At 34.7% G+C, this 24,297-nt stretch overlaps 1 protein-coding gene and 1 long non-coding RNA gene across 2 annotated transcripts in view; one reads left to right on the forward strand and one right to left on the reverse strand.

The window, feature by feature from the left end:
* The window catches only part of MAP4K5 (mitogen-activated protein kinase kinase kinase kinase 5), a 104,116-nt gene that overhangs the window by 65,621 nt on the left and 14,198 nt on the right, over window positions 1-24,297 (reverse strand). Inside the window, exon 2 of the mRNA XM_070588811.1 lies at window positions 18,004-18,061. Within this exon, the coding sequence (XP_070444912.1) occupies window positions 18,004-18,061 (58 nt within the window). The remainder of the gene's footprint in view (window positions 1-18,003; window positions 18,062-24,297) is intronic.
* LOC139078192 (uncharacterized) lies at window positions 4,132-23,948 on the forward strand. The gene is made up of 2 exons (XR_011531036.1): window positions 4,132-4,296; window positions 23,085-23,948. It is a non-coding gene; the product is annotated as an uncharacterized lncRNA (long non-coding RNA).

Below are 24,297 nucleotides of genomic sequence, written 5' to 3' on the forward strand. Positions count from 1 at the left end.
AAAGATGTTCACTGCAGCACTGACTCCAATAGCAAAAATGTGGACATAACCTAAATGTACATCAATTCGGGATTAGTTCACCAAAGTATGGTACAGCAATACAACGGAATACTCTGCAACTATTAACAAGAACAAATTATAGCAGTACATGCTGGCATAAAAAGACACTCAAATGTTTGTTAAGTGAGGGGACAAAAAAAGAAGTCTATGGAGTAATATATAGAAAACGTCTGGAAAAAAACACAGAAAAACAGTTGTGGTTACTACTGTGAGTAGAATAAGGACATGTGGTCAGGAGAACTGATTTTCCACTTTGAATCATTCTGTGTTGGTGTAATTTTTTTTTTAACACTATGAACACTAACAAAACAGAGCAATCTAGTCTGATCATCTTTTTCTCTCCGCTAGGGCATTTAAATGCTCTACCTTCTAGTAATTATGGGAATATCTGGATACCTGATGACCTTGCATTTTCTGATTTCTGTTGGTTTCACCTTCTCTGTGCTGCTATTTTGTCCTTCCCTACTTTCTGCTGGATTGAGTTTCTGCTTTTTTGTTTGTTTTGTTTTTTTCCCTCCACTACCAGTTTGGAAATGACAGTCTCCATTTCTATTCTTTAGAAGTTACCCTAGAAATTTTAATGTGTGTACTTCCCTTGGTAAAGGTTACACATAACTCCTATCTCTGTCCTCCTCTCAAACAATACAACCCTAGAATGCTTTAACTCTTACCTCTTCCCAAGTCACATGCTGTGGTTGGTCAGAATTTTGGCTCTTTTCTAGAACCTCATAAAACATCATCTTATTATTTTTTATAGGTACATTTTCTTTTTTAAAGATTTACTCATATTTGCCACCTTCTTTTCTCTTCCTTCTGTTTTGCATCTCAGACTTACTATCTGAGATCACATTCCTTCTGATTGATGTTTACGTTTTACAACTTTCTTTAGTGATAGTCTATTGGTGCCAAATACTATTAGTTTCTGTCTGAAATGTCTTTATTGTGCCTTCATCTTTTTTAAAAAGATATTTCCATTGGGTGTACCAGTGTAGGTTGATAGTCCATTTCTTTCAGCTCTTTGAAGATCTCCACTGTCTTCCTCCTTCATTGTTTCGACAAGTCACTGATGGTCTTAAAAGTCCTTTCTTTGTGGTTAACGCCTTCCCTCTCTAGTTGGTTTGAATATCTTTTTGTCTTTAGTATTCTGCAGTTTCACTATGATATAAGTACATATGCATTTCTTTTATTTATTCTGGTTAGAATTCTCAAATATTTGGTGTTTTCTATCAGTTCTGGAAAAATTTCCAACACGAATGCTTCGCATATTGCCTTTGCCCAGTTGTATCCCTACTCTGATCAGATCTAGGTTAGATCTTTTCACTCCATCTTCTGTGTATTTTATATTGTATCACATTTATCATCTCTTTGCTTCTCTGTGCTGTATTTTGCATAGTTTCTTCATTTCCTCTTCAGCTATGTCTAACTTGTTACAACTATTGAATGTTAAATCTATAATTATTTTTCATTTCCAGAAGATCAGTTTAGTTATTTTTCAAATCTGCTAGTCCTTCTTTTAACACTTTATTAGTTTTTACTCATATTTTCAAAGCATTCTTTTATTTATCTAATCATATCAAACATAGAGCACATAATTTAAAAATCTCATGTCTTCATGGGTCTGTTGCGCTGCTGTTTCTGCTGGCTTTTGCTCATGGCACCTTAATTCCTCTGTCTTCTGGATTTTTGACCCTGAGCTCTTATTTCTTGGAACTTTATCTGTGGGAACTCTTTGAAGCTTGAGTTAAAGGTGAAAGACTACATTTGCTTCTGCTTGGTGGCTGGGTGTACTACCCTAGGATACATCTGCAACTAAAAAACCAAGGTTTTAAAAGCTACACACATAGTGTGACTCCAATTCAAGACAAGCAATATTTTTTATAGTCCCTGGTTGGGGGATGGGCAAGTCTTTTCTGGTTCACTAGACAAAAAGCCCTGGGGTCCCAGGTTCTACAGGGTGTGACTCTTCACGTAGCACCGGTCTTAAACTTTGTCTCCTATCCCTTATGTCCCATGTGAAGGATGTAAAACGCAAATCGCAGTTTTATGTAGTTCAAAACAGTTTTCTCAGGATTTAAGCCAGCCTTAATGTCCCGCCTATTTCTCTAGGTTTTAGCATTTGATTATTCCTTACTTTCTTACAGATTATTCTTTACTTTCTTACAAGATATTCAATCTCTTTGCGTCTCAGTTTCCTCATCTACAAATGAGGAAATAATAAAATTGCAGAGAATTATTTTGAGAATTAAGTTAATATTTCTAAGATACACATTAAGTAACACTTGTTTGTTATTATGATGATTTCTACTGCATTGGTGTATTTTAGAAGTTTAGAAATTTTAACCTGTCATTTTTTGTGTTTTTTAGTAAGCGTAAGGTTAGGTAAGGTAATTGGCTATGAAACAATTAAAAAGGGAAATCTAATCAATTATTTTAATCTATAGTTTTTAATGCGTCAATTCTGAAAATAGAGAATTAAGTAAAGCAGTATGTTGTTGCTTATTTTACAAGTAATATGAAAAACTCCTTAGGACAGCTGAAAAGTAATTTCTTATTAGTATTATCAACTATTACATAAGATTAAAGACCGTGTATTAGACTTGCTAGTTTTATCCCATTAAAATTCTAAATTCGATGATGTAAAGCACTGTTTCCCATTCTTAAACAATCATAAAATCACCTATTAATAAGAGATTCCTAGGCTCACTCTATACTTTCTGGATCAGAATCTTCAAGGGATTCTTATAATCAGGCAAGTTTCAGAAACACTGTTTTAAGCAATTTTGTTAGATGAGTACTTCCTGAGTTATAAGTTACTGATTTGTAAACAGTTTGTAACAACAGCTATTTATATTGACACAACCCTTCCATTCCAATATTATGCACCCTCATTTTTTGGGAAATAACGACTCTGTCAGACAACTTTAACATTTGGCTACTTGTATACATAATTATTTGATCAAAAAAAATTTCTTCTGCACTATTTCCCTTTACCCCCTAGGGTGGTGGGGGGAAAGAGGAAGATGGACACGCACATATATCATTTCTGTCTTACCCCCTGACAGTTGATTCCATATCAGGCAATCTTTCTTTCTCACAAATACATCTATTTTCCTTAATCTTCTTCCTCATTTCTCTCTGTCTTCTAATTCCTGGTCATCTACTCCAGGAAGATCTCATTCTTTACTCCGTTTTATGCAAGAGGCAAAGAACAACCCTAAATATGAGTAGCAAATTTAAGAACCACTATGGCTACATCTATTCAAGAAAAGGAAGGTCTAAGTCCTGAAGTTACATTGGGACCAACAAACATACACAGAATAGAACCTGCAACAACTAAAGCTTTTGCAAGTACCTAGAAATCCTCTTCAACATGTCCTTAAGATCTGATTTTCTAACACTTGTGGAGGATCTCTGCGTCTAAGTTCACGAGAGATATTCGTGTGTGGTTTTCTTTTTTTTGTTCTGTCTTTGGTTTTGGTATGAGGGTACTACTAGCATTATAAAATGAGGCAGGCATGTGACATATTTACTGGGTGCTGACTCTGCGCTAGACTTTGCGAACATCTCAGTGAAAATTTAAAAAAACAGACAAAACACTTGCCCTCTGGGTGATTGTCAGAAAGTAAAATGAATAAATATATATATCAAGTAGTGCAAAGGGCTGAGAAGAAAAGTTAATAGGGCTCGGGAATGGAGTGTGGTGGATGGAGTGAAGCACTGTTTTACATAGAATGAGGGTCAGTAAGGCCTTTCTGATAAGGTGATAGATGAAGAAAGAGATGGATGTAGTGAGGGCACAGGTCCAACGGATATCCAAGAGAATTCCAGGCGCCAGGAACAGCAAGTAGAAAAGCTTTAAAGCAGGAGTGTGTCTGGCATGTCAGAAAACGGAGAGGCCTGATGTTTCGAAAGTGAACCAGACAGTGGTAGAAGATGAGACCAGAGAGGAAGGAGAAGGCCAGATCAGATACGGTCTTTCCAGCCACCATAAGGACTTGGATTTTACTCTGAGTAAGAGGGCAAGCCTTTGAGAGTTTTCAGCAACAGAATGTAGAATCTTATCTTAGTTTCAGAAGGATTGCTCCGGTTGCTGTGTTGAGAACAGGTTCAACATGATGTGTGCTGGGGGGAACGGGGGGTTGATATGAAGGCCTTCAGCAGGGGATCACTGAGATGATTCATGCAGGAGCTGAAGCGGCTCAGACTAGGCTGGCAGCAAAGAAAGTGTCGAGAAAGGTGAGTCTGGATATATTCTGAAGGTGGAGCTTTTTAAAGGTGGGATTGTTTATTTTGTGAATGTTCCACAGGTGATTTTCATCTACCCTCCTTCCCCCAAAAGAACCACTAGTACAATTTGTGGTTACCTTCCTGAAGTATGCAGAGATTTATTGGTAGATCCTGTTTAGAACCCTAGCAATGTCTCCGCAGAGCCCCAAACCTATTCTGTCTCTTAAACCCCTAAAATTCTGTTCCTTTCACGAGACAATGTTTTGGGAAAGGCTATAAGCTTGACTAATACCAGCAAAATATTATTTAATATTATATATTTAACTTTTAAAACATTAGCATATTTTAATATTTCCACAAAAAGTGAAGCAGGATTTTCCAGTTGTTATTTCACTGGTTTATGCTTTTTATCAACTGGTTTATGCTTTTTATATCTACCATAAGTATTTCTACTTCATTGTTCATATATTATAATTATTAATCATGATGCTTCTGAGTTGTATTTCCTATTTTAACCCTCTAATTATTAATAAATATTCATGGAAAACTATCAGAAACATGTCTAGTTCTATATGGGCATCAATAACGGAAATCACCTTTTTTAAGCTAAACAAAACTTCTATATTTTATTCTTTATTATTGTACCACACAAATATTCCTATTTTAGAAAGTCAGACAATGTAGAAAAATGTAAAGGATAAAATTAAAATCACCCATGAATTCACTATGCAGAGATGCCCACCATAGCATTTTGTTTCCTTCCAGCCCTATAAGTATATGATTATGAGGTCTCTCCCACCACACACACAAACTGGACTCATAACTCTACCCTTTCACAATCTATTTTCACTTAATATTTTCTAAATATTTCCTGTGTCACTGAAAATCATTTAGAAGGCAACCAAATTGGAAAGGAAGAAACAAAATTCTCTCTCTTCACAGATGACATAATCTTATAGGCAGAAAACTCTAAAGATTCCACAAAAAAACTTTTAGAACTAACATACAAATTCAGAAAAGTTGTAGGATACAAAATCAACACAATCAGTTGTGTTTCTATACATTAACAATGAATAACTAGAAAAGGGAAATAAGAAAACAATTCTGTTTACAATAGCATCAGAAAGAATAACACACTTAGGAATGAAGCTGAGCAAGGAGGTAAAAGATTTGCACACTGAAAACTATAAAACACTGCGAAAAAAAATTAAAGAAGACACAAATAAATAGAAAGATACTCCATGTGCATGGATTAGAAGACTTAATATTGTAAAGATGTCGATACTACCCAAAGCAATCTACAGACTCAACACAATCTCTATCAAAATCCCAATGACATTTTTTTGAGAAATAGAAAAAATTCTCCTAAAATTCATATGGAATTTCAAGAGACCCCAAATAGCGAAAAAAAAAATTGAAAAAAAAAAAAAAAGAACAGAGTTGAAGGACTCACAGTTCCTGAATTCAAAACATACTACAAAGCTAGAGAAATCAAAACAGTGTGCTACTGGCATAAAGACAGACATACAGACCAAAGGTACAGAATAATGAGCCCAGAAATAAACCCAGACAACATGGTTAAATGATCTTTGACAAGGGTGCCAACACCACCCAATGAGGAAAAGAAAGTCATTTCAACAAATGGTGCTGGGAAAACTGAATATCCTCATACAGAAGAATGAAGTTGGACCTTTATCTTATACTGTATGCAAAACTCAACTCAAAATGGACTAAAGATCTAAACATAAGACCAAAAATTATAAAACTCCTAGAAGAAAACAAAGAGGAAAAGCTTCATGACACTGGATTTGGCTATGATACAAAAAGCACAAGCAACAAAAGCAAAAGTAGACAAATAGGACAACATTAAACTTAAAAATTTTTGTTCATCAAACAGCACTATCAACAGAGTGAAAAGGCAACCTATGGAATGGAAGAATATATCTGCAAATCATATATCTGATGAGGGTTATTATCCAGAATATATAAAGAAATCCTACAACTCAACAACAAAAAGTAATAACCCGATTAAAAAATAGGCCAACGACTTCAAGAGGCACGTCCCCAAAGAGGATATACAAACGGCCAACAAGCATACAAAAAGATGCTCAACATCATTAATCATCAGAGAAACGTGAATCAGAGCCACAATGAGATATCACCTCACACCTATTAGGAAAACTATTATCAAAAAACAGAGAATAACAAGCATTAGTAGGGATGTGAAGAAGTTGAAACCCTTGTGCACTGTTGGCAGTATTGTAAAACGGTGCAACCACTATGGAAAACAGTATGGCAGGTCCTTATCACAGTAAAAATATAACTACCATATGATCTAGTAATCCCATTTCTAGGTATACATCCAAAAGAATTAAAAGCAGGTCTCAAAGAGATATTTGCATCCCCATGTTCATGGCAGCACTATTCACAATAGTTGAGAGGTGGAAGCAACCCAAATGTCCATCAACGGATAGATGAATAAAAGAAATGTGGTATGTACATATAGTGACATACTATGTAGCCTTAAAAAAGGAAGGCAATCTTGTCATATGTTACAACATGAAATAAGCCACTTACAAAAGGACAAATACTGTATAATTCCACTTATATGAGGTATCTAAAGCAGTCAAATTTATAAATATAGAAAGTAAATGGTGGTTACCAGGGGCTGGGGAGAGAGGGCAAAGGAGAATTGTTATTTAGTGGATGTGGAGTTTCAGTTTTATAAGATGGAAAAGTTCTGGAGATCTGTTTCACAGCAATGCAAATACACTTAACACTATTGAACTATAAGCTTAAAAATGGTTAAGACAGTAAAGCTTATGTATTTTTTACCACAACAAAAAATAATTTAAAATTATGTGAATATAGCCTGATTTATTTAACCATCTCACTACAGTTGGATATTCAAGTTAAAAAAACTTTTTAAAAATAAAAATCCCGCAATCTAAAAATTTTGGTATTATTTACAGGAAAATTATAATGCAAAAAGCAGTTCTTTTAATTAATATTTGCAGTATCAAGCAATGGCAAAAGTTTTCTACACTAGCAAGTACTAAATACATTTCTGAAGTTTATGAAACAAAATCAATGTTAAAGATAGATACCAAAGAAAAAACAGATTCTCCTGTATAGCTCATAAATTAGCAGTATTATTTTCAGAAAACCAGTTAATCCATGCTAAATATTCTGTCACATAATTGTTAAATGTCCATGAAAAATATAGTGACACAATGGTGGTAATATTGTCAATTTGATTGTTTTGACGGGTATTCAGGAAATAATGAATTTTTCCATTGAGTAAGATGAACGTAGAATGTAAACAGATACAACAGCCATTTCTAACAAAACATTTTCTTTGGGGTGCCTATCTTAGATTCTGAAAATTCACTGAGAAAGAAAATATCAATTGTAAATTCACTAATTTAGAATCCGACATTGAAGTTTACCTTTTTTACTACATAGTAACAAAAAGTATCTATTTCAATTTCATCTTTTGTTTAAAAGCAAATTGGGATCAAATGAAACAGAGTAGCCTAGCATTACAAGTGAAAATATTTATTATCTGATAGCAGAAAATATCTATTTAGCCTTTATTAGTTTTCTGTACCTATATTCAAAGCCAATAAAAGAACATTGGTGGGCATGTGTGACCTCAAATTAACATTTTCCACCAATTCAGACTTGAACTTTCCAAATAGTGAAGTTACGGTACCAATATTTTACTTACAGATTGTTTTTAAAAATAAAAATTCTTAGATTTTTAAATAGAAGTACTGAAAAGCAAGAACATACCACTTAACCAGAATAGGTGACATTTGTCCTAATTGGCCAAAGCTCCAACTTTGGAATTTCTTCCATGAATGTTAACAAAGCAAACTAATAGCTGTTTAAATCTTTATATACTTTCTGACCTTTTAAAAATTTACTCTACTTTCTCTGCTTATACTTCCAGGAAACAAGATAAGGTAGTATAAAACAAAACTGAGAAAAGTTTTAACCATCTATTCAAAGCTATTTAAAGATTCCTACTTATTTGAAAACCGTCTAAATTAATGAAATACATTTAACTTGTTATTTTATTAAAAAATACTGGACTATTTAATGAAATTTCCAATTTAGCATTTTAAAAAACAAGCAAGCAAACAAAAGGCATATTACACTAATCACCCTGGGCAATGATTTAATATTTATTAAATTCCATCCCTGTAAGCAAGAGTCATAGTTTTTTTTCTTTTTTCCTATTGAGGTATAACTGACAGACAACACTATATTAGTTTCAAGTATACAACAAAATGATTAGCTATTTGTATATAGTATTGTGAAATGATCACCACAATAAGTCTAGTTAACATCCACCACCATACATAGCTACAGATTTTTTTCTTGTAATGAGAACTTTTACTCTCTTAGCAACTTCCAAATATGCAATACAGTATTATTAACTATAGTCACCATGCTGTTCATTACATCGCCAGGACTACTTATTTTATAACTGGAAGTTTGTACCTTTGACCCCCTTCAGCCATTTTGCCCAGCACTTCTAACCCCTGACTCTGGCAACCCCTAATCTATTTTCTGTATCTATGAGCTTGGTTTATTTTGTTTATTTGTTTTAGATTCCACATATAAGTGAGATCATATGGTATGTGTCTTTCTCTGTCTGATTTATTTCACTTAGCATAATGCCCTCAAGGTCCATCTGTGTTGTCAAAAACGGCATGATTTCATTCTTTTTTATGGATGAATAATATTCCATTGTATATATATATACACCACATTTTCTTCAACCATTCATCCGTTGATGGACACTTAGGTTGTTTCCATGTTTTGGCTCTTGGAAATAATGCTGCAATGAAAATGGGAGTGTAGATATCTTTTAGAGTTAGTGTTTTCATTTTCTTCAGAAAAATATCCAGAAGTGGAATTGCTGGATCATATGGTAGTTCTGGTTTTAACTTTTTGAGGAAGCTCCACACTGTTTTCCATAATGGCTGCACCAATTTACATTCCCAACAACAGTGCACAAGAGCTCCCTTTTCTCCAACCCTTACCAACACTTCTTCTTATCTTTTTGATAAAAGACTTTCTAACAGGCATGAAGTGATATCCCATTGTGGTTTTGATTTACATATCTTTGGGTGATTAGTGATGCTCAACACCTTTTCATGCACCTGTTGGCCATCGGTATGTCTTCTTTGGAAAAATGTCTATTCAGATCCTCTGCTCATTTTGTAATCAGATTGCTTGTTTTTGTTATGGAGTTGTTCATAGTTTTTAAAAAACTATAATTCATATAATTTTAAAGCACTATCATGTAGTGTCACCACAAAAGAGAGATAATGGAAGGAGAGAAAAGAGGGGAGGGGAAAGTAGGATTCTGATGATCAGCTTTCCCAGGAATCTTACTCCTGTTCTGGCTGTCAGCTGCCACTAGCTACAGACTTGTTGAGCAAAATGAGCATCTGTAAAATGAGTTCAAGGGAGGCTGGAATTCACAGACAGACAGGAAAACATGGCGACGTGCATCATCGTAATATCTGCCATCTCTTAGGGTAGTCCTGATGCCTGACCAAAGAGATGGAAAATCCAACTAAAACTCAAAATGCTATTGCTGGTATCGATTGTTTCAATACTAATCATTGGTAAGTCAAACTTTATTAGAATGTCACCATTTGTAAGATGGTGTCTATATTTAATAAATATCTACTATATAAATGAGATACAAAATGGTTAAATCATTCTTGAAAACAATCATTTGCCTGTGTATACCACAGGGCAACAAAAATGGAAGGAATGGTGACTCTTTTTTCAATCATTTTTGTGGTTAATTAAAAAAACTAATTCTCGGGGCTGGCCCCGTGGCCGAGTGGTTAAGTTCGCGCGCTCCGCTGCAGGCGGCCCAGTGTTTCGTTGGTTCGAATCCTGGGCGCGGACATGGCACTGCTCATCAGACCACGCTGAGGCAGCGTCCCACATGCCACAACTAGAAGAACCCACAACGAAGAATACACAACTATGTACCGGGGGGCTTTGGGGAGAAAAAGGAAAAAATAAAATCTTTAAAAAAAAAAAAAAAAACTAATTCTCTGTGCTAATCTATTTTTATTCTTAACTCTAAGCTTCACTTTAGAATTTTTATGAGTATTAGGAAGACCCTTAAAAGCAATCTGTTTCTGTAAAATTTTAAATATAATATTATAAAATTAAATTGCCATGGGCAAGTCAGTAAATCTATAATAAAATTCAGGACTCTAGAAGTATAGTAAATTTCAAAAATCTATTTTTAACTTTGGTGAAAAGTATTAAGTTCACAGCTGGGATATCATTTACTTAAAAACGTCTTGTTTATATTTTACCAGACATAAGGCTTTTTCCAAGTCATACTGGCAAATAATTATCTTTTCATGTCTAAACATAATCCTAAACCAGCTCATCTGTTAAATCAATATAAGGAAGCACTTTTGTATTAAACTGGCTGTAGTGCGACTTTTTATGAAGCTGTTGAGTACAGTTAAGAATTCATTTCTGAAATACAGCTGTCTCCAGAATTATTTGAAGTAGCTGAACTGAATGTTGGGAAAATTCATTAGCATTCCATCATATTTTTGACCTAAACATTCCCTTAAGTCTGTTCCAAAAATGTGAAAAACATCATCTACTTTGGCTTTACTGAAAATACTAAAAAAAAATGGTATAAAAATCCATGAACATAGAAAACATTTTTCTTAAAAAGGCAAAAACCAAAAACAAATCCACAAATAAAATGTAATGGAACAACCCAAATGAATAAAATCACTGTCACAAATAGAAGATCAATTCCTCAAATTCTAAAGCACGGATGATAAAAATAAATGAAACTATTTACTAAAAAGAAAAGTACATATATTTAAAGTATAAGAGAAGCTCATTTTACTTCTCAAGTGACTAATTTTATTGCTGTTATTTACTAGAGTTACTAATATTACAATTACTATTAACCGTGAATAGAAATGTGAAGACACAGTAAACATTAAGGCCTGATTTTCTGAACATCACAGCTTAGAGAAGACATGCAGAATTAGAGCCACAATCAGGCAGAAGCAACAAGCGACGTACAAGACGAAAATGTCAAGCTGGCCTTACAGTTTTCTCTAACACTATTCAAGGGAGAAAAGGGTTATAGATTTTTTTGAGGATGGGAGAAGAATTATGGTGCAATAATTCTGTATCCAGTCAACCAGTGATCTTATTCAAAGGTAACAGAAAGACATGTACAAGATTCGCTTGTACAAAGACTATTTACTGAGTGCCTACTGCATGCCTATCCTGCTCCAGGTGCTGAAATACAACAGCGAGGACGGATCCACCATCCTCGTGGATCTTACATTCCAGGAGACAGACAGACATTAAACAAACCAATACATATAAATAAATTAAAAAAGCATCAGGCACTCACATGTCCTATGCAAAGAACTACAATAACAAGGGCCTAGGTGGTGACTTTAAATTAGGGAGTCAGAAATGGGTCTCCTGAGGACAAGACGTTTAAGATCTGAATGACGAGGAGCCTCTGAGCAAAAGGTTATGAAAAATAGTACTCCAGGCAGAATGGAACGGCTGGTTTAATCTTGCACTGTTTACATAAAAAGAAAATGGAAGCAGAGCAGGGAAGGGAAAATTACATATGACAAGCTCAGCGAAGCAGACAGGGAGGGTCACGTGGTTTTATAAGCAAGGGTCAAAGTTTGAATATTATTCTAAGTGGATCTGGAAGCCTCAGGAAGGTTTACGCAGTAGAGCGCTATGATCCGATCTGTGTTTAAAAAGATCACCCTGGTAGCTCTGTGGAAGGAAAGCAGACGGTGGCAGAAGGCAGGTGTGGGAGGAGATCAGGGGTGGAGACGGCAATGAAGAGAGGTGGATGGATTCAGGACATGCTTCGGAGGTGGAGCTGAAGGAACTTATGATAGACTGACACTGGAGTGCAAATAAAAGAGAGAAATCAAGGACAATGCCTGGAATTTTGGCTTGGCTAACTGCTCGCCAAACTGCAAAAGACTGAGGGAAGAGCAGGTTTGGGAAGAACAATCAATTTGTCGGTTCAAATTATATTATTCCTAATACGTATGGGAAAATCTATGTGATGATATGACTCATCCTATCGACAGTTGATATAAAATAAGTGAATCAGAATGATTAGAACGTGGCCTGAGAAGACCAGTAGTGGACACTGATCTACTTAAATATAAAACTAAGTCTAAATAATAGGTGTTTTATAATCCTTAAAAGAAAAAGATATGCAGACACACTCATGCCCCAGTATAATCAAAAAGTTCTGAGACTAAAACTCCCAAATAAACTAACAAATGTCTGAAAACTGGGAGAAGTGGTAGGAGGGTAGAAAATAAGCAAAATTCAACATTTTTAAACCTGAAAAGTCAATGACCGTTTCATTTCTCAAGTTGATAAATCAAAAACATTAAGTATATTATTCAAAGTCTTACAAGCCATCCTCTGATGAAACTAGACTGTGTACCTTTCATATTATCAGCAGTAAAAATAAAGGAAACCTCTAGCCATTATTTTTCTAAAAAAGATTCAAGAAACATTAAGAATGAAAAACCACAACAGAAGATCAAACATGTCACTGAACATAATATAGTGATGGACTCATCTACTAAAAGGAACACTCAGACAGGGTTAAAAAATAAAACTCAAATATGATGTTTTACAAGAGAAACACCTAAAAATCAATGACCCAGAAAGGATTAAAGTAAAATGATAGGCCCAAGCACGGCAGCTCTGTCCATCTGCCACACGCCACATGAGTATGTTTGCTATATGCCACATGGATAGGAACAAAAGGAAGGAGGGCAGGCAATATCAACATGTGACAAAGTTACATTTAGGGCAAAAAAAGGCATCAAAGAGCACTAAAAATAATACTTCTACCAGAAAAACTATGAGAAAATACCAAAAGACTACCAGAGAGAAAATAAATCCAATAAAATCAATGACTTACATAAATGTCAACAGTAACCAACTACAAAGTGTAAGAGGGGGAAAAAATGCCATTCACAATAGTGAGAAATACCATAAATATGAAGATTCATGTGGCAAAAGCTGTAACACCTTCCTGGAGATCTGAATAAGAAAAAAAATCCTTATTATTGTCAAAATGCCAAGTCTTCTAAATTAATCTCACAAGCTTTTTTTCTCTTTGAGAAAAATGATTTTAAAGTTCTCCTGGAAAAAAATTATGAAAATAGAAAAGAAATAACTAAAAAATAAAAGCAATGAAGATTATATAATGCAATGAAAAGTCAGAGTCATCAGAAACAGGATAGTACCGAACTACGAACAGGAGGGGGAAAAAAATCACTGGAACAGAAAACAAAACCCACAGTTCCATGGAAATCGAGCTTAGGAAAACTCGAGCATTTCAATCCTGTGAATGAAAGGCTGGCAAACAGTTTTGGGAAACTGTGCAGTCCTCTGAAAAGAAGAGCCCTGGAGCCCTCCTTCCCCCTCAAGCAAACTGTTCCTGATGCGGCAAATGCTGACATGTCGGAAGAAAAACAGAAAAAACTACAAGAGATTACAGTTAAGTAGTTTTAGAACTGTCTAGCAGAAAAGGCCCAAGCATGAGGAAGAGGGGAGCAGAGAAAGGAGGGGTGACAAATTTATCTGAGGGGAAAACGCACACCTCTGCACAGAAAGGAACAGGATCACAGGCAGAGGAAAAAGACAGAGCCAAAGTGGAGAGAACTTTTAAAACATACGAAGTGTTACTATTCTCAAAGTGCAGTCAGCATCTAAAAACCAATAATGAAAGACAACTTGACAGCAGTGGGCCAAGTATACATATAGGCAATTAAGAGAATATAAAAATGGTCAAACACTAAAATCACGTTATCAAGCATTTATCGAACTTCTATGTTATTCTTCTTGGGGGAAAGAATTTAAACACTGGCCAATTTTTATATATGAGTGAATTCTAATATAAAGTCAGCAGCTTTGACAAAGCAAGGCAGTGAGAAATTCCAACCTTTCAAAGTGTCTTAATTTATAGTCTTAGCAATTAATCCTTATGTGTTAAATAAAAACATCATATAATGACATATTTTTCTTTTTTATGGCTTACTGAGAAGTCAGAATTGTAGGATTTTAAAAATAAACTCATTAATTCCTTACATGAACTGTAACCAAATGTAAGCCATACCCTGAAGTCAAATAAGCGAAACACGTGATAACCAGCCCAGTGCGCTCACTGAAGGCAGAGCAGGGATGCGCGTGCATGCTCCCTCTGCAGCCCCACTCACTCAGCATCTGGAAGGCAACTGTCCCTGGAACTTCAAGTGACTGCTGGGGGCAGGGGGGACCGGGTGTAGCAAGTGCTTGCAGAGTTCTGTTACAATCTCTTCTGTTAGCGACATTTTGGAGATCATTCTATACTTATTAGGTGCACCTTAAGAGGACGCTAAAAGACCATCATTACAACAATTTCTATTATCCGGGAAAAAAGATACTGTGCCATATCTCAAAGCTTATTTTTAAAGTGTTGCAGCATATGCTACCTCAGTAATATCTCTCTAATGAATCATACACACAATGATCAAAATATTGTATTTGAAATGCAAAACCATTTTAACTGCTCAAATTAAGAAATTGGCATAATTATGGTCACACAATTACTTTACATGTCTAAGTTTATGAAGCAGCAAATGAACAGATTACCAAATATTCACCCACCTGGTCAAAAATTACTAATCTTCATCCCAATGACATTTTTTGCAGAAACAGAAAAATCCACCCTAAAGTCTATATGGAATCTTAAGGGACCCTAAATAGCCAAAATAATCTTAAAAAAGAACAGAACTGGATGACTCACACTTCCTAACGTCAAAATTTACCACAAAGCTATAGTAATCAAAATAGTGTGATACTGGCATAAAGACAGACATATAGATCAATGGAACAGAACAAGAGCCCAGAAGTAAACCCTTGCATATACGGTCAAATGATTTTGACAAGGGTGTCAAGACCATTCAATATGGAAAGGACAGTCTTTTCAACAAATGGTGCTGGCAAAAGTGGATATCCGTAAGCAAAAGAATGAAGTTGGACTCTTAGCTAACATTATATACAAAAATTAACTCAAAATGGATCAAAGACCTAAAACTATAAAGCAAGACCTAAAAGTATAAAACTCTTAGAAGAAAACATAGGGCAAAAGCTTCATGACATTGGATTTGCCAATGATTTCTTGGATATGATACAAAAGGTACAGGCAACAAAAGAAAAAAAGACAAATAGGACTTCATGAAAATTTTAAAATTTTGTGCCACAAAACACACTATCAACATAGTAAAAAGGCAAACCACAGAATGGGAGAAGATATTTGCAAATCATCTGGTAAGGGATTAATACCTAGAAAATATAGACGACTCTTAAAACTGAACAAAAAACCCCAAACAAATCGATTCATAAATGGACAAAGGACTTGAATAGACATTTCTCCCAAGGAGAAATACAAACAGCCAATAAGCACGTGAAAAGATGTTCAACATCAGCAATCATTAGCAAAATGCACAAAAAGGGGATATGAAATAATGATACCCTTCACACTCCAACAGGATGGCTGCTATAACAAACAAAACAGAAAAATAAGTGCTGGCAAGGATATGAAAAAAGTAGAACCCTGTTTCAATTGCTGGTAAGAATGTAAAACGGTACAGCCACTGTGGAAAATAGTACGGTGGTCCTTCAAAAAATTAAAAATAGAATTACCACATATTTAGCAATTCCACTTTTGGGTATATACCCAAAAGACTGAAAGCAGAAATATTTGTACACTCATGCTCACAGCAGCATTGTTCATAATAGCTAAAATGTGGAAGCAACTCATTTGTCCATCAACAGATGAATGGATAAGTAAAATGTGGTATATCCATACAGTGGAATGTTGTTCAGCCTTGAAAAATAAGAAAATTCTGACATATGTGACAACATGGATGAACCCTAAGGACATTATACTAAGTGAAATAAGCCAGTCACAGAAAGACAAATACTGCATGATTCCACTTACATGAGATCCCTAGAGTAGTCAAAATCACAGAGACAAAAGGTAGACTGGTGGTTGCCAGGGGCTGGAGGAGGCGGGAAAGGGAAGATATTGTTTAATGGGGACAGAGTTTCAGTTTCACAAGATGAAGCGAGTTCTGCAGATGGATGGTGGTGATGGCAGCACAACATCATTAATGTATTTTACACCACTCAACTGAACACTTAAAAATGATTTAGATGGTAAATTTTACATTATGCGTATTTTGCCACAATAAAAAAAAATGAAGGAAAAAAGCTACTACTGCTCTCATTAGAAACTTTTAGTTGTGACAACATGGATGGACCATGAAGGCATTATACTAAGTGACATAAGTCAGAAAGAGAAAGACACCAACTGATCTCACTTATATGTGGAATCTTCCAAAAAAACAACCACGCTCACAGACACAGACAACAGATTAGAGGTTGTCAGAGCCAGGAGTGGGGTGGGTGAAACGGGTGAAGGGAGACAAAATATACAAACTTCCAGTTATTCCTGGGGATGCACTGTACACCATGGAGACTACAGTTAATAATGCTGTATTGCATATTTGAAAGTTGCTAAGAGAGTAGATCTTAAAAGTTCTCATCACGAGAAAAACAGTCTGCAACTATGTATGGTGGTGGATGCTAACTAGACTTACCATGGTGATTATTTCACAATACTTTATACAAATAGCTAATCATTATGTTGTGTACCTGAAACTAATATAATGTTGTATGACAATTATACCTCAATAAAAAAAAGAAAAGAGTATTTACTGACCTAGAAAATGTCCTTTATGTAACGTTGGTGAGGAACAGCACACAGTACATGCAGTATACGCTAACTTTGTAAAATGTTTACATGTATACATAGGAGGAAAATGGGAGGAAATATACTAAAAGGCAATAATACTTCTCTCTGAGTGATAGAGTAACAGATTATTTTTATTTTCTTCTCTACAAATCCTGAATTTTCTATTCTTTGCAGTTAACCTGAGCACAGTACCAGTTTTAATACATTTTTTTAAAGATCCTATCATTAACAAAATAAAAAGGAAACTTTTAGGATATCAAAATAATGAAACTGTTTCAGGTTTTATATACTAGTTTTGTTTTCAAAGCAAGTTAGTCAGTATATTTTAAAACAAAGTCTTATGACAAAGGTGTTAAAAAAATAAGCACTAGGCTAAGGCCAGAATTATTAAACCTAAATCAACCAGTCAGAGAACAGATGACATATAAAATATCATTATCCTGAATATTACTGAATAGCCCCCAAAAATCAATAAATACTTTCCTAATCAAATTCTTATGAAAGTTAAAATTGAAGTTCAAATATTTCACTGCAATCTTAAAAGAAAATTATTTTAATATTGTCAATGTCTTCCAATTTTTGAATGTGCATATTTCAAATTTTATTTAGCAACAAAACTATTACATCAAACTCATCTTTAAATAACAACCTCCTTTGGAATTTAATTTAACCATATTAGAGATATCCTGCTGCCCTAACAAGATATAAATAAGATTTCTTTTGGAAGAAGGGAAACAAACAAGGAAATACGGAAAATGCTTTTAAGTCCTATATTTATGACCTGCACAAGCAAAGTGTTCAAAAATTGTCTTGAGGGTTGTAATACATACCAGGCTCCAATTTGATAATTTTTACTGCAGCCAACTCTCCCGTATGTATATTTCTGGCCTAAAATGAAAATGAAAATAAAATTTTTAAAAAGTGTGTTAACTACCTATATAAAAGTTACTTGGCACTATGTTAATTAGTTGCTATCAATTATGTTTTTAACAAAGTTAAAACCCAAAATCTGTATTTCCAATAAAATGAGTATACTCATTTTCCCATTAAATAAAAATATACAAAAGATACACATATACAGAAAGTTACCTTTAGTCCCACCACACAAAAACAGTTCCTGTTTAAAATTTTGGTGTACTTCCTCCAACTCTTTTTTTTTTTTCTTTCAGGGAAAGATTCACCCTAAGCCAACATCTGTTGCCAATCTTCCTCCATCTTTTCCCCCAAAGCCCCAGTGCATAGTCGTGTATAGTTGTAAGTTCTTCTGGTTCTTCTACGTGAGATGCCGCCACAGATAACTACTGACAGACAAGTGGTGTGGTTCCATGCCTGGGAACTGAACCCAGGCCACCGAAGTGGAGTGCACCGAACTTTAACTGCTAGTTCATTAGGGCTGCCTCCTCCAAGTCTTTTCTTTATATTGAGTTAATACTTTTTTTAATCTAAAAGAAATACACATGGTCTTTATATATTTTATATATACATAAAGATAGTCAGAGGTCATTAAAGGGAACCTTTTTTAAAAATCATCTATATCTTCCAACCCAGAGAAAAAAAAGTTAATATTTAGTGTATGTGTTTTCTTTTTTTGCCCTACATGTGCCGCATGTGTGTGTATGTGCATGTGTGTGCATGCGAGTGTAGAAAAAGATGTCATTGCATTCTTCTACAACATGATTTGCAATGCTGCCTAATCTTCCATTGATGGGATATATAATTTAATTAATCTGCTATTGTTGGACATTTAGGATTTTAATATTCTTTTACAATTACAAATAGATGGATAACTATATCTTAGCTTTATATCTATCCACAGCCTTGATTATTTCCTTCAGATAAATTCCTAGAAGAAAAACTATTTACTACTTAACAAAATATCATGGACAGACTTACTATAATTAGTGCTGCAATGACTATCACTGTAAATATTTTAGCACATATCAGACTTTATCAGCAAGGCAATCTAGAAATATAATTGTTAGGACAATAGATATGTGGATTTAAAATAGATATATTGCCATATTGCTCTAAAAAAAATTTGTGACTTTATACTCCCACCACCTTGGATGTTAAATCTGTATCTACCAAGTTCTACTGTAGCTACAAATTTTTATTGTTTTTAAAACTATGTACTTTCTCAATGTTACGTGTAATTTTAAACAGCAAATTAATAGTCCATATGATCATTCTCCCTCACTGCTAGACATTAAGGGTGTTACTCATAGTCTTTTCATTATTTAAGATTATTTCTTTCAAATGGATTCTAAAATATGAAATTATCATGTCAAAGGGTATGAATAAGAACACTTAATCAAAGGGTATGAATAAGAACACTTAAGGCCATCAATACAAACTGCCGAAACAGTCTAAAAAAGCCTTGGAACATTATATTGTCATCACTAATATGAATGCTCACTTTCACTGCACCTAGCGGCACACCACATGTGGAAATGTAATTTAATAATTTACAACGTCTTTCACTTACTATATTAAATTCGAAAGTGAACTTTCATCCTTGGCATAAAAAATAAGAAGTGTATGATAAAACAGGAAAGTATGATACACTAATTTGCTGGATTAGATAAGTCATGTTACCAGAGGAAACAGGAAAAGCAAATGGGAAAGCAACAGAAGGATGACAAAGAATGTAGTGAAGGGAGCTTCAGAACGACATCCAGAGGATAAGAAAAAGAAAAAGGGGTACAAAGGGAAAGTCACAAACAGAAAGAAGACAAAAAAGAGGATTTTCTACAGCAGAAGTCTCAAATACTTTGTGATGAAAGTCCTCATTTTCCTCATCTACTCTGATCAAGGGGTTAAGAAGAGGCCTCAGGGAGAGAGAACAGACATTTTAACTCCCCCCCATCATCAACGAACACACTTAGAGGAATGGGAACAGGTGGCCAGCAGCCACCCATCATTCCCACCCTCTCCTCTTTCTTGCCCTTGGACAAAAGACTTGTCTGTTAGCCTCAGGTCTTGTCCCAGTTCCTAAGAGCTTTCAGCACTGCAATCACTCTTGGGTTACTGAAAGTTACGTGCATATAGATTTAGGTCGTCCACTGCTCAACATTTCACGTGCCAGTGAGATTCGGGGACAGAAAGCATGGCCAGAAGTTACAGAAGCAGTAATGATAACTGACCTCCTGGGAATCTTGTTACGTGGTTACAGATGTGTGTTAGAAGACAAATTCCATCATAATGATGGCAATTACATTTGGAATGCTTTATAGTTTGGAGGAACTTTCATATTCATTATTTAGTTCTATCTATTTAAAAACAAAAAAGACTTAGCTCAGTAGAGTTGAGTGACTTGCCAGGGCCATCCTGCTGACAGGGGCAGGAGTCAGAGCAGGAGCCCAGCACTGCATCCGGACGCCAAGCTTTTACTGCTCCTTTCAGTACATGAGAGCTCTCTTTCTGTTTTTTAAATGCAACAGGCTCACGTGGACATTAGCTAGTTAAGGACTTATTCAAGTCACCATAAGCAATCCCTCTGCAAATTATTATTCCGTTTCCTAAACATCTCTTGAATACATTTCCTCTTCTCCTCCATTGCTTGTTTTTTAAAATAAAGTTTAAAAAAATGCAACAGGTACTAGAGAAAAGTACTAACTGGATAATATTGAATAGATCTCAGGGGTGCCTTGTTGCAAATAAATTTACAAAGTAATATACTAATCATCTTTTACATTAAATTAACCGTTATTTCCTACGATGATTTTCAATGTAAAGGAATGTGACTCCTACATATTTAAAGTCTTAAAGAAATAATTTGAGAGATGAATTTGATCCCAGGAAAAATCTTACTGATTAAGTACTCTAAAAACAGTTAAGTAAAAGTCAGTAGCCTTCCAACATGTTTAGCTTCTAAGGCTCTTGCATCACAATCCAGCAAACATATCCACTTCTATCCCTAAATGTGAGTACATTTCCTGGTTTTCCCTTGTTCCCATCCCCCTGATAATTCAAAGAATTTCACTGGAATCCTAGAAAACAGAAAAACATCTATGGACATAAAGTGGAAGTTTCTACATTGGGAAGAAAGATTTAAGTGTAAGAGAGATGGCACAAGAAAGTAATATGTATGTACACTCACAAATAGGGACAGTTGAACAGTCAAGCTTCTAAATTTCAGGTAAGAAATGCCACGTCTAACTCATGTGACGTGATAGATGCTGACACATCTGCAACAACACAGTATCTTCAGGCTATTCATTACTCCAGTTTTCCAAGCAAAACAGGCATTAGAGCAATGTACTCTGCCAGTCACTAGAAACCGAAAGAAAATATGAGTCTACACTTCCCACTTACAGACTACCAAACAAGTGCCAACAACATGAAAAGATCTAATATGCTTCTCTGAGAAGTCTAGAACAATTAATTCTGGTTTCAGTCAGATTAATCAGAAGTAAATGACTTGTTGTCTAGTTTGAAAACATTATCCTCATTCTGCTACATTCTCCTTCCCTTGCCCTTCTCCTCTCCCCCTCAGTCAATTCAAACTTGTCCTTCAGAATGCCACTTAGGAATCACCTCCTCCAGAAAGTCTTGCCTGATATCCCAAGGCTGGATTAAGTGTGTTTTCTTCTTAGCCCTGGGCATGATTCTTTGCAGGACTGTGCCTCAGACAGATGCTCTATAAATTTGCTGAATGGACAAATATGATTGAGGAAGGTTATTACTGTCTTCACTTAAAAAATAAGAATAAAACATTAAAATCCTCTATAACTAGGAAGTGCTATGAAATTTACAATATACTGTTTTAAATGGCCAATTACTTCTTTTTACGTTGATTCATTTTCAATTTTTATTACCATGAATTAAATAAAGCATTTTGGAGAAAAAATTTATTTGTAAAAAATTACAAAATAATATTTTGTTTTTAAAAATTCAAATAATATAAAACAATTATAAGATGACAGACACCCTCCCTTCTAATCTCATCCCCCTGAGGTAACTACTATTAATAGTTTAGAGTATATCCTTCCAGATTTTCAATTAAGTTGATTCTTAAGAACACATATACTGACAGTTTGACAGTTTCTCACAAAGCTAAACATAGTATTACCGTATGACCCAGCAATTCCCATTTCTAGGCATTTACCCAATTAAGTTAAAAACTTATGTCCAGACAAAAACCTGCACAAAAATATTTACAGCAGGCTTTATTCATAATTTATTTATTCATAATTGCCAAAACTGGAGCAATCAAGATGTCCTCCAGTAGATAAATGGATACACAAACTGTGGTACATCCTTACACTAGAATATTATTCAGTGATAAGAAGAAATGAGCCATTAAGCCATGAAAAGACATGGAAGAACCTTAAACGCATATTGCTACGTGAAAGAAGCCAGTCTGAAAAGGCTACATACTATGATTCCAATTCTATGACATTCTGGAAAATGCAAAGCTATAGAGAGAGTAAAAAGAACAATGGTTGCCAGGGGTTTTGGGGGGAGAGTGATGGATGGGTGAAACACAGGGGCTTTTTAGGGTGGTGAAACTATTCTGTATGAAACTGAAAGGGTGGATACATTGTCAGTATCTATCTGTCAGAACCCATGGAACATACAATACAAAGAGTGAAACCTTATTGTAAATATGGACTATAATAATAATTTATCAATATTGGTTCAATAATTGTAATAAATGTTCCGCACTAATGCAAGACATTAATAAAAGGGGAAATTGTGTGGGTGGTTAGGTGTAGGTGTGGATGTAACTCTATGTACTATCTGCTCAAATATTCTGTAAATCTAAAACTGTACTAAAAATTAAGTCTATTAATTATTTTTTAAATACATATAAAATTATTTGTTAAGTATATAGATACTTTCAGACACATTCATGAGTCAATTTTTATGATTAGAATCAACACAAATATGTTGTGTTTCAATTTAATAGAACCAAAATGAAGAGGAAAGGACCAAGGACACCTTGATTTTTTTTTAAAGAGATTCTGACGGGCTCAGAAAGGAACAGATCATTGGAGGATTTGAACAACAACTACAGAACCACATAAAATAAAGAAGCATTTTAAAATCCAGCTACACCATGCAGAAGCCAAAATATATGTAGTTACAGAAGCAAAAACTAAAGAAAATACTATAAGCTATAACTCCCACTGATAAGATAAATACTTAAATGTCAGTCTCCATTTTGAAGACACGTTTCTGTTCTCTCCAAATGAAGAACTGATGGGCAAATGTTAGTACTCGGTAATTTTCCAGCTGAATTTTTAAAACAGAAAGCAGTACCAGGCTCTTTTATAATGAAAGGCAAAGAGGCTTTCAGAATAAAAGATCTTCTAAACAGAGACTTTACAGATCCAATTTACTAAAGAGATCTTTCAGAAACTGAACTATACAATTTCACACTGGAATCCAGAAGAGTCATACATAATCCTCGTTTTTGAAACCCAACATTTCCCTCCAACAAGTTAAATGTGATATTCTCGAGTATTTTTGGTTTTAACTTTAACACACAATTTGAAGATCCTGCATTATGTTTACAAAAGGAACTAACAGAAGTACCACAGCCTCTCCAAAAAGGATCTAAATATATTTCTGATTCCTATTCATTATAGTAGGTTATTGGTTTACACTAATATTCAGACTTAAGAGTATACTAAACACCCAGAAATCACACAAAGTACTTTACTACAGTATATCTCTTATTTAACTCTTATTACTCAGGAATTGAAATTACTGAGTGAAAAAAGATAAACTAATAATAAATGAGGTCAGTGTCATTATAGAATCCATAAAAGAGCCTTTCCGAATGTTAAATTAAGTTTCCATTCTTATCGCCAATGCCTTTCCCTTTAATCTCTTAATTAACATTTCCAAGTCAATTTATTTCTGGAGAAGTACGTTAACTTATACTCTTTTCCTGTCCTGGATTTTTAAATTCATAGTAAAAAGTTATGCTTAGATCTACACTTGCACCAAGAAAAAAAATTAGACACTGCTCTTCCCAACTAATCTATTTCAACAATATTATGCAGTTGCCAGTTTTATCAGCCATAACTTTCCCACACGATGTGAAATTTTTAATGTGGCAAATAATTAAAGGAAAGGTCTCGTGTCTAGACACTTTACCTACAAGTTTTCAACAA

This window comes from Equus przewalskii, chromosome 1 (genome assembly GCF_037783145.1).
Source record: "Equus przewalskii isolate Varuska chromosome 1, EquPr2, whole genome shotgun sequence".
In the NCBI taxonomy this organism is placed as follows: Eukaryota; Metazoa; Chordata; class Mammalia; order Perissodactyla; family Equidae; genus Equus; species Equus przewalskii.